Source organism: Danio rerio, chromosome 17 (assembly GCF_049306965.1).
Source record: "Danio rerio strain Tuebingen ecotype United States chromosome 17, GRCz12tu, whole genome shotgun sequence".
NCBI classification, from domain to species: Eukaryota; Metazoa; Chordata; class Actinopteri; order Cypriniformes; family Danionidae; genus Danio; species Danio rerio.
The window spans coordinates 22,421,702-22,433,850 of NC_133192.1; the positions used below are offsets into that span (position 1 = coordinate 22,421,702).

At 34.6% G+C, this 12,149-nt stretch overlaps 2 protein-coding genes across 15 annotated transcripts in view; both read left to right on the plus strand.

Annotated features, from left to right (window-relative positions):
• The window catches only part of LOC141378555 (uncharacterized), an 876,211-nt gene that overhangs the window by 548,809 nt on the left and 315,253 nt on the right, over positions 1 to 12,149 (plus strand). The window lies entirely within an intron of this gene.
• entpd6 (ectonucleoside triphosphate diphosphohydrolase 6) overlaps positions 1 to 12,149 on the plus strand; it is a 78,063-nt gene that overhangs the window by 63,613 nt on the left and 2,301 nt on the right. For 7 of the 14 annotated variants that reach the window (XM_073927237.1, XM_073927236.1, XM_073927239.1 and 4 more), the window contains 7 exon segments: positions 3,208 to 3,243; positions 3,370 to 3,458; positions 4,010 to 4,089; positions 8,414 to 8,478; positions 8,963 to 9,064; positions 10,856 to 10,996; positions 11,090 to 11,146. In XM_073927237.1, coding sequence (XP_073783338.1) covers positions 3,208 to 3,243; positions 3,370 to 3,458; positions 4,010 to 4,089; positions 8,414 to 8,478; positions 8,963 to 9,064; positions 10,856 to 10,996; positions 11,090 to 11,146 — 570 coding nt within the window. 14 annotated transcript variants of the gene reach the window in all.

The window sequence follows — 12,149 nt, forward strand, 5'->3', positions numbered from 1 at the left end:
GGAAATGCAGGGATGGAGTTTATAGACACTAAGTGAGTTTTTGGTTTTATGTACAAGCTAAAGCCCCTTAGTTTGTTAAGATGCAACCTACATTCAAAACAAACATGCAGTTTATGCTCAAAGATCCAATGACGCACTCACTTGCATACTCTTTGATCTGCCTGGAGCTTGATTTTTGCATTAATGCTGAAATCTCTAAATGTACTGAAGGGCGCTGTATCAAACATGCAGGACAACCGTTTTCAATAATGATGATAAGAAATGTTGAGTTGAGAAAGTGAATTTGTTTTTAAACTGATGCGAAATGTTGAGCTGAGAAAGTTAAAGTGTTTTTGAAGTAGATTTGTAAATCTATTGTAGGTGATAACTCAAACAAAATCATTTAAAATAGTATAAGAAAGAAAGGTTGAATTATTAATGATTGGATGTTCTTAGCATAAAATACAAAAATGTGTCCAGTAGTAGTGTGATACGGCTGTTTATTTGTATATCAGAGAAAGTGCCTAAATGTCCCACCAGTGAAGATATACAGCCTTATCTCATTGCTACAAGTGTGACATTGTGTTTATATAACAGTTTGACTGCATAATGGTGTATATAAAATTGAAAATCTCGAAATCCTTTTGTATGGGGAACTACTTTCTTCCACCATTCATTCACATCTGCAGCTGACGTCAGAACAGCAGGAACCGCTGCTAATTCACCAATGTCACTTTAGAGCTAGTATTAGAATGATTCTCTAGCTTAATGTCTATAATGATGACAAAACAGGTGATTTTGCTCACATTTTAAGATTATAAGGCTGAACAGCATGAAATGCTATCAGTCTACAGAGATTTCCCAGTATTTCTTTGTTGCAAACAGGATTTCACAATAATTAACCACGAAAAAGCCAAAGCAAAGCAAACAATACCAGATAATTATGGTATAAATTCAGAGCTACAACATAGAAAAGAGAGAGATTGACTTAGATTGTCACTCATCTGATTTATAATGATATGTTCAGCTGTAGTTTGCAACTTAAGCTGAGAAAATGTTGTTTCTCCCCTTAAGCCTTATTATGTGGTTTCTGTCGGCATCTTCTGGCAGAACGTCAACTGTCTTTGCTCTGCTCAATATCATAGGCTTGCTGCTGACGCACTGAATCTCCGAAATTATAAATATTTCAAATAGGCACTATCTTTATAAATAAACCCCATAGTTGCTATCTAAACAACTACATTCTCAGCTAAAAAAGCCTCAAATGTACATTGTTGTCCAACAGCTGCAATATTTGTCAAAATGTAGTGAGTTTATTGATCTGCTGTCACTCTATGTGGGTAGAGTAATAAACAAGGGTCAATATCAGATACCAGGTAAATATCAGAGTTCTGATACTGCAGAAAATCACACGACTATCAGCCAATCAAACCCAGGAACCAGAAAGAACTGTTATACAAATATATATAGTATGATTGGATGACTTGAAAACGTGTGAACCAAATGGTCTTCAGGAACACGAGTTTTTACCCAACCAAACTAGTCCATATCACCATATCCTTGTTATAAAGTTGTGTCTTTATACAGTACTCTGGGTTAAGTTACTTTAAGACCAACAAGTTAACATCGATGCCAAGGAACTATTACGCATTTTCTTCGAGAAAGTCTTCTCTTTGTAAGAACTTTGGTCAACTTACTAATTTTATATATTGGAGTCATCTACTACTTTGGTGAGCCACCCAAGAACGATATATATATATATATATATATATATATATATATATATATATATATATATATATATATATATATATATATATATATATATATATATTAGGGGTGTCAAAATTAACCGTTTCTTCGTTGCATCGCGATGCAGACGCGGACAATTCGGTATCGGTTCAGTAATAATCATAACCGGTTATTACTGATGTCATTTACCTCATATGCACTCTGTCGCGAGGGAGGCGATCGCGAGCATTTACAACGCTTTAACTACTTAAAACTCTTAAACTGTGCACAATTTCACTGTGTGTGTTTGCTGGATCAGTCTTTCACTGACATATACAACAATAGCCCCTATTTCACTGAGATCGCGAGAATGAAAGTAGCCCTACTCCATTTCTCTCTTTCTCTCTCTCTCGCTCTTGCTTTCGCTCTGTCTCTTTCTATTTCTCACACACACACACACAGTGGCCCATTTGACCTGCGGCGGTGGCTTTTCTTCTCCTCTCGGCTGTTTTACAGGGTTACTTTTGCATACAGGAATGAGCGCGTGTCTGCAGAGTTTTCTTTACCGTGTCTATCATGCATCAGTTGTGAGATCGCCGCTGCCGCCTGACGCTTATCAGTGTCACTTATCTGAAGAGCGCAGCGCGCAAGAGCCAATCGCAACCCTTTTTGTTGAGGGTGTGACCAATCAAAGAGGTGTAAGAGAACTAGACAAGGATCAGAAATTGAGCTGGATGTTTATATTTTTTATATTATTTGCTTGATGCTCGTTTTGTTTAAAGTTAAATCAAAGAGGTAAGAGAACTAGACAAGGATCAGAAATTTAGCTGGATGTTTAATTTTTTTTTATATTATTTGCTTAATGCTCGATTTGTTTAAAATTACAGTTTATATATCTGACTGTTTGTATTAAACGACAAAATTGTATTACAAATTATACATAAATATAAATATATTCATACATTTGGGAAGAAAATATAAAACTGTGTATGGAAAGCATCGTCAATGCACCGTAATGCACCGAGATATCGAATTGAACCAAATCAATGGCATGATAATCGCAACTGAACCGAACCTTGAGACTAGTGTAGGTTCACAGCTCTAATATATATATATATATATATATATATATATATATATATATATATATATATATATATATATATATATATATATATATATATATATATATATATATATATATATTTGCATGCCTGTGTGTATTTATATATAAAATATATATATAATTATATATAAAGTACACACACTTAAATTATGTCAAAATAAACTTTTATTTTGGATGCGATTAAATCACAAATAATTTTTGCTTAGCACTAATTTTGGTTGGGTGGATTTTTAAAGCATAGCGGCAAATATAAACCACAATCAAACATCCACCCTGACTTCAACTTGGCAAAATAGCATTGCATTAAAATCTGTTAGTGTAGTATTCAGGATTATTTAACTGACAATTAATGCACATTTTTATTTGCACAGGAATGTCAGCTTGGATTACCATCAACTTTTTAATAGGTAAGCATATTTTAAATCTATCATTATACAGCACAAAAGATGCACTACCTTACCCACATGGAAACCTTTTCTTTTGCTTTCTTGACAAAAAAAAAGTGCTTTAAAACATCTCTCTCTCACACACAGGTGCTCTTCACGGTACAGAGACTCCTACAGTAGGTATGCTGGATTTAGGAGGAGGCTCGACCCAGATCACCTTTGCTCTACAGGATGAAGTGAGCCATGCATACACACAATATAGCTGTTACCTCTTCTTAATGAACTCAAGTCTTTCCTACCAAACCACTGTTATGCTCTCCATCCTATATGTTAATCTGCAAATGTCTTGCTAATCCGATAGGCCTGATAAATGAAGGTTGTAGTACATTGGGCTGAGAGAGTCAGAGAGATTCTTGCTTTTCAACTAGGTCAGGTCCTGTACAGGCAGGATTGGAGACCAATTTATCATGTTATTACACAGTTTCTCCGAGAGCTTTGTATTCAAACAGTAGCTCAGGGAAGAACTGCTCTGTAGATTGCAGCTTACTTTTAGTTACTGGCAGATATTGTCTTAAGTCTGGACTTAAAACTGTTAAAGTAGGAAATCGCTGACTATTATTTGTATTAAATAATATTAAATAATATTCTGGCCAGGAAATCTGCTTATGTAGGAAGTGATGAGAGTTGTTCAACTAATACATTAGTAAATTTGACCAGATTCTTGTTTAAAAAGAGAAGAATGCAACCCTGATGCATCAATATTTCCTTGTGTTTTGTTTCTTTACAGATAACCATTCAGACCTCACCCATTGATTATGTGACATCGTTTCAGATGTTCAACATCAGTCACGCTCTCTACTCACACAGGTAAAGTGGATCGGGCATAGAATGGCATCAGGATGTGTAGTGAATGATATGAATAAAACAATGTTATGATGTTTGATGGTGTAGATATACAAATATACAAAAAACATTAGTATTATTTTACTGCTATTTTTTTCCACATGTCTTATGAAGGCATAACTGTTGAAAAATGTCATTCTGACTGATATCAATAAAATGAAAAAATATTCTGTTTGAAAAAATAAATGGAAAAAGAGCCAGAGCTTGAGCATTTAAAGTGTTATTTCACTTCCAGAATGAATATTTATTTCCTAGAGAAAAAAAGATGTACTTCTTAATTACAAAAACTCTTCCCCATCTGACACTAGCATAGTGTTGCAACCTTTTGTTGTTTAAAAAGAAACATTTTTTATACATAAAAAAAAAATAATAATTGATCGCTTCTAGGTCAGACCCTTGTTTTTAAGCTGGGATCATTTACAAGCAGCACTGAAACTGCAATTTTCAAAGTTCAAGTCAAAGTTAACTGTAGCAGTCCAATATATCGAGAACAAACCTGGAATAGTTCCTTTAAAAACCTTTATTTATTTTTGACTGAAGAATGTAAGGCATTCATATCTTGGATGACAAGAGGGTGAGTAAATCATCAGGAACGGTACGCTTGTGTGTGAGTGCAAAATCCACCTAAACCCCAAACTGAAAGCGAGACGTGACTTTCATTCAGAAAGGCTTATTGAACTGATTGTTGAATATTTGATTCAAATGATTCACACAAAAGTAGATTAATTTAGAAACAAAACAATCAAGTGTTTTTTCTAAAGCCTGACTCGCATTGTGATTATTATTACTATTTTTAAATAATCCTAAATAATTGTAGTTTTTTTCAAAATGCATGAACATGTCAAGCTGTAAGATCTCGGCTGTCATAATGTCTGATTGATAAACAAAAAATATGTGTCAAACACAAAAGAAAACTCACTTGGAGTATGACGCTCCATCGACGCTTTCACTATCCGTTATTCTGAAATGAAACCTCACAGCAAATGTAAACAATCTGTAGTGGTAGTTTTGCTCACAGTGTGCCTCAATAATAAAACCAGGAAAAAAATAATTTGTTCAAATTCAGCACTCCTATTGGTTATTGGATTGATGTTCCTCACAGCTGATGTCTGAAAACTTCTGACACTGCCAGAACTTCATCAGAGGGAAAATCTGATTGCAACGGCCATTAAGATGCTGTCTTTGAACTTGTCAAACCAACAATCAAAGATCACAGATTGTAGCCTAGGATTTCAGGAATCTTTTAGGACTTCCCAAATTTGCATCTGATGACTAATGCAGAGTTCAGACTACACAATTTAGTCTTGTCACAGATGTGTTTTCATACTGCATGACTATCTAGGCTAGCGTTTTGTCGCTGCTTTGTTTACACTGCAAGATGGATCGACAACAGGGGGTTTCACACTGCATGAATCGCTCTGTCCAAACTACGTTTCACAACCAAAAACACATAGTATATCTTTTGTTATTAACTACATAATGAGAAAGAAGCCTTTAATTGAGTAAAAAATATATCAATGTTTGCTCACCTGGGTTTAAAGGGAATTAGCAATTTTTCCTTGACTTTTTTTCTTTTTCGACCCTGTTTTGACATGTCAAACAGACATGGGTGCTCCTGTCAATTTCTGCTATTTTTTCCATTTCTTGGGTCCAAATAAACTGAAAATAAGCGCTTTTAACTTTTTCCCCAATCTCGAGCTGGCCTGCAGGTACACACACACACACACACACACACACACACACACACACACACACACACACACTAGTGAATGCTGCTCTCTAATTGGCTGTAGGTGATTGCCGAGGTTATTTTCAGTCAACTCGTTTCACTCGGCATGATTGAATCGTCGACAGCTTTCGATATTTAGCACGCCAAATATTTCACGGGCATCGGCGACTCATGAGCAATTATCTCAGATCGCTTCTTTGATAGTTCACACTGTGTGATTGTCACTCTTGTGCACGAGCACAGATTTGCCTGTGATTTCAGGCACTTGTTGGCAATTTCTGAAAACCTGTCGGCGAGTCAAAATCAGGGTTAAAATCATGCAGTCTGAACTCTGCATAAATTATGGCTGAAATCGCACAAATTTGAGAGGCATGTGTGTTTTTGCATAAAAAACAATATTGAATTTGCCGATCATGCTTGAATACTGATACTGTGGTGAATACCGATATACACTCGTGCTAATATCTCTTCAATATTAATGTCATAGTTTATAAATATAAAAAGAATCTCATCCAGGATTTTTTTGTCTTTTCTCAACTTGCATTGACTTCTAAGGTCATTGTAAACAAAATTCCAATGCAATTCGATATTTTGCATCCTTAGTGCAAGTCTTGATTACATCCCATGTAGGAATGCTCCACAGTGTCACCATAATACTATTTAAAAGCTTCAGTGTCCTCAGCAGCCCATCGGTAACGTTATGTGACTTGTAGACCTCTGTTTGACACCACCGCTGCCTGGTCGTGGCTTTCTAGTTTATGTGAGTTCACGAATAGTACAGCGCACACAAATGTGACAGTGTGTGTTCGCCTCTCTCTACTGATTAGAGCTTAATCACACAAGCCTCCAATTACAATCCCATCGAGGGACTCATCTCCAGATTACTAGAATTACTAGTTATTCATGGCAGGAGATTTGACACAACAAACCCCCCAGCAGGGTCAAGATACTGTAGTGTTGAATGAGGAATCACTTAAGATGCATCACAGATGTTCCAGAAGTGTGCAAATCTTATCTCTCTCTCACACTCTCGGACAAAATACTGAAGTATTTCTTATTTTAAATTTCTGTTAACTCCTGTGCATGCTTATAGACATTTTTATTTTTGTGATCATTTTGGCTATTAATGAAACAGCATAAAAAGATGTGCTTTTTTTTGTTTTAATATTTCACCCTCATTGCCTTTCTAAAATATATTTAATGCCAGGTACAAAAAGTAGTTTCATTTAAGACCTCCAGGACAAAAATGTTGCAAAAATGTACTTTTAATACGTTCTTTTTTCTTTTTTAAACATTTCCCAAATGATGTTTAACAGAGCAAGGACATTTTCACAGTACTGTATGTCTGATAATATTTTTTCGGTCCTACTTTATATTAAGTGGCCTTAACTAATATGCGCTTAAACAGGAATAAATAGTTTGTTACAATGTACTTATTGTGTAAATACGTGTATTTATTGTGTACTTATGTTTAATTAAATACCTGTATGTAATTACATCTGTAATTAACTTCTGTAATTACATTTGTAAATACACTGCTGACCATTCCCTACACCTTAACCCACCCTTAAACCTACCCACACCACCAAACCTGTCCCTAACCCAACCCCTATGCCAACTCAAGAGCACCACAAGTGCTCTCAAATACTTTATGAACACAGGAAGTACATTGTATTTATTTTTTGATGTAAGTACATAGTAGTTGAGGACACTTAATATAAAGTGGGACAATTTTTTCTTCTGGAGAAAATATTATTTGTTATTTGGCTAGAATAAAAGCAGTTTAAAAAATTTTAATAACCATTTTAAGGACAAAATTATTAGCCCCTTTAAGCTAATTATTATTTTTTTTGATAGTCCACTGAACAAATCATCATTATACAACAACTTACCTAATTAACCTATCTTGTCTAGTTAACCTAATTAACCTAGTTAAAATATCACTTTAAGCTGTATAAAAGTGTATTGATAAATATCTAGTAAAATATTATTTACTGTCATCATGGCAGAGATGAAATAAATCAGTTATAAGAAATGAGGTATTATAGCTATTACATTTAGAAATGTGTTAAAAAATCTCTCCGTTAAACATAAATTGGTGAAAAAAGCAAACAGTGGGGCTAATAATTCAGACTCCAACTGTATATAAATTTGAACAAAATTAAAATAAATTATAATTAAATAAATTTTATTCCTTTTTTTTAATTCCTGTGAAACAAAGCGGCGTATTCAGCAGTTAATACAGTTCACATTTTACTCTCAGAAATAATCCTAATATGCTGGTTTCATTCCGTAAAACCTTTAGGTTATTTTGTGAAAATATTACACTATTTCTTTATATTTATATAAGTGAAAGTGAAAAAAGGACAGCATTTATTTCAAATGGATATCTTAAATGTTCAGTTTTTTTAATATTTAATACATTTTAAACAGATTTGCATTAAAATATAAATTGAATAATATTATTTTATTAAATTATTCACCTTTTTATATATATATATATTTGTATCTTTATTGCTCATCTTTTAAATGTCTCTCTCACTTTCTGTCTCTCCGCAGTTACCTTGGCCTGGGGTTGATGTCGGCCAGGCTTGCAGTGTTGGGAGGGATTGAAGGCCAGCCTTGTATGTGTTTTACAATCTCTCTTCATCTTTGGCTTTTAAAGACCTCATTCGTTCAATAAATAAGCCATTATCTAATCTCTTAATAACGCACTGAAGATTAGTTTCTTGGTGGCCAGCTGTTGTGCCGATTTATCTGAGGCCAAAGAGAGAAACTGCCATCAGTGCAGTGGCTTCTGCATGCAGTTCACTGAGATTTGCATTTAGTACACTACAAATGTAATCAGATTTCATTGTTTATAGTTTGGCCCGTTGTATAAGTGTATCCCGCTTCTCTCTGAGTGGGTTTTAAGGTTATTATAAGAAAAGACACGCATGTGTTTCGCGTAAATGTGCTGTTATTTGTGTCCAGCAGGTGGCAGAGCAGAGCGCATGTTTGTATTTGTCCTCCACAATGACACAGTTGCTCCACTTAGTGGCAGTAAAATGCTCTAATATGCATTTTTAAAAATATTTGGCTTAAGGTTTTTTTTTATTGTTGTTTCAGTAGCGGGACCCCAAGAGCTGGTCAGTCCATGTTTAGCCCCAGATTATTCAGGCCAGTGGGAACACGCTGAAGTACTTTATACGGTTAAAGGCCAGAAACCAGGTATGAAATGTACTCTTTGCATACAACAACAACAAAAAAAGTTTGGATTCAAGCCTGTGATTGCATCTTCATTGCAATGGTTAAGCTAATAGTTAACTCAAAATTGAAAATTTACTCACCATCAAGTGTCTTCAGTTTTTTATGAAATGTATTTTCTGTTGACCACAGGAAGATATATTTTCAAGAAAGTTGGAAATAGGTTGCAATTGCCATCATCCATAGCAAAAAAACAAAACATGGAAGTCGGTTTCCAAAATTATTCAAAATATACCTGCTTACCACAAGTTTGAAATATACTTGTGGTGGTAGCCTGACTGAAACACATACTTTACCCATGGCACATAAATGGTTAACTACATGTGATACAAAAACTAATGTGATTTTTAACAATACATTTATTTATTTTGACGCTGCTTTTTTTCAATAGGTTAAAGTTTAAAAAAGGCTGTTGAAATAAGATTTTTAGGAGCTCTGTACACACAGCTACTCTCTCTTTCAAATGAGAAATAAATTACAGGAAAAAAAATAGACAATCTTTAAATTGGATATTTAATATTATTTAATTAATAAAAAGAATAAAAGATGTAGATTAGATAAATAAGGCAAAGGAGTTGATTTAACAATTTCTAATGGTGTACATTTATTTTGCAGCCAGTTTAGATATCCTCCATTTCATCCTTTTCGAGTATAGAGTTAAGTTTTTCTGAATCGTTTAGATTAAAGAATCTATTTTTAGTTTTTTCTCCTAGTCTCGCGGCTGTGCACGCTGACAGCTGTGAAGCAAGCGGAAAGTAGTCTTTAATAAAAGAGCAATGCAAAAACGCAACAACTTTAGAAATCGAAAACAAAAGTCGACTCCTGGACATTCGAGATTTAGAAAAAACAGCCAGACGCATTTTTAAGCCTCAAAAAGCCGCATCTCTGTGGGTCTCTGCAGAGCATGTGAGATTGCCTGAGAAAGTTTTGTTGACCGTTCTTGCGCACACACAAGATTTTCCACTGGTCAATCGAACGTGGATATTTGGTTATCTCTGGCGGATATAAAAAGAAGTGTAAAAGGATGATAATATTGGTAAAAAAACTGTGATCAGATATACTTGGGCGATTGTTAATAAACCTGGGCGGCCTCCTTAAGTAAAGTCTATGCGTGCGAAGCACTGTCCTTGTGTTCAACAGAAAAAAGAAACTCAATCAGACATGAATTATAAGTAACTGATGTTTAGGGTGAACTAGTCCTTTAACCTTTGGAATAAAGAACCAATTATTGACTGCTATGCATATGCATACTTAAATACAGACAGTTAAAACTGTGAAAGACGAGTTCATTTTTATACATAAATTGACCACCAGTTGACCTTGGATGCTTCACCCAACAATGAATATTTGAGTTCATTTAAAGTCAGGCTTACCATAAAATCAGTTTTTTTTTTCCAGCAGAACATTCAAGAAGGCTGTCATTCATTTTGACAGTCAAGAAAACAATAAAAGGCTAAAAAAGAAATTAATCGATTAAATTAATAGCAATAAATAATTAATAATAAACTCTACCATGTAATATTATCTGCCAATTACAGTGTATTCCCATCTACCTATATCATGTAAATAACTGATTACAATATAGGTTAATTTATAAATGAGTAGTTGGAAATTTTATGCACAGTTCTGGCTGTTTTATTAAATAACTTATGTTAAAAAATGTGTGTGTGTGTGTGTGTGTGTGTGTGTGTGTGTGTGTGTGTGTGTGTGTGTGCGCGTGTGTGTGTGCGCGTGTGTGCTTGTGCTCTGTTCCAGGGGAGCCTATTTATGAGTCTTGCCTTAGAAAAGTGGAGAAGATGATCTACAAGCAGGTGAGAAAAGCAGAGGAAGTGAAAAACATGGACTTCTATGCGTTCTCCTACTACTACGACAGGGCTGTGGATCTGGGCCTCATTGGTAAGAGATTTGTCTGTCATTTGATTTGATTTAATAGATGAACTTTTCTTTTATTTCCTGAATTGACAAACACTTTCTGTGTTTCCGACTCAGATGAACGCACAGGAGGGACTGTCAGAGTCAGTGATTACATTGAAGGTGCAAAAAAAGGTGTGTGTTTTGGTAATTTAATATTTTCAAACCTATTTCCACTATGTTGAGGGGGAAAAATCAAGCGGAGAAGTCCAAATTAAAACTATCTAACATAAAATTATGACTTACTGTGTCAAAAAAAGGCTTTTAAAGTCATAATTGCTAGATTAAGCCAAATGTTTTACTTGTCTAAATTACAGTAGTTTTGTAATATAGTTTTGCTATTAGTTATTCCATGCGTGTGGCATGCAATGAGGCAAGAACATGATTCATAACTTATTTAATATTATGTTTTTTTATCCTGTCTGATACAATAAGCATGTAAGTCTTTAAGTCATAATTCCAACTAAAGTGTGTCAATTTCGTTTTTCATCTAAAAATTTTGAATTTTAATAAACTGAGAATTTTGACTTTTTATTTCTGAATTGTTTAATAAAGATGCTGAAATGTAATTTATTTCTATAACTGCAAAGCTGACTTTATAGTGTTGAATATACAGGAATTAACTGTTTAATTTCTCTTTTAAAGGGGTGGTCCACTAGGATATCACATGTTAAACTTTAGTTGATGTGTAATGCAGCTGTTTGAATATAAACAACATCTCTAAATGTAAGACGCTCAAAGTTCAATGCAAAGGGGCACGTTGGCTTTTACAGAGTTAGCTTAGCAAAGACTACAGCGAATGAAGAATGGGGACTGCAAAAAAATACATCTGGGTTAGTGAGATCACAAGGGCTTCTGGTTATGTGCATTCACCCCACAAGGTGAAGGGACGTGGCCAGAGGCGCTGTAATGTAGCAGAGAAAGCTAAAATGCAGTTCAAAAATCTGCTATTTTCACAGAGCTTGTTCTGTTTCTGTATTTGGGTTTTCAAAAGACACGGCACAAAGAGAGAAGTGGTTACAATTTAATTTTAACTATGTTCCAGAGAATTATAAATAATATATAGCTAGTATTTGACAGGGTAGCTTCCAGAATCTCGGTTCAATGCTGGATTCGGCTATAAACTCCTCAAGGAAGG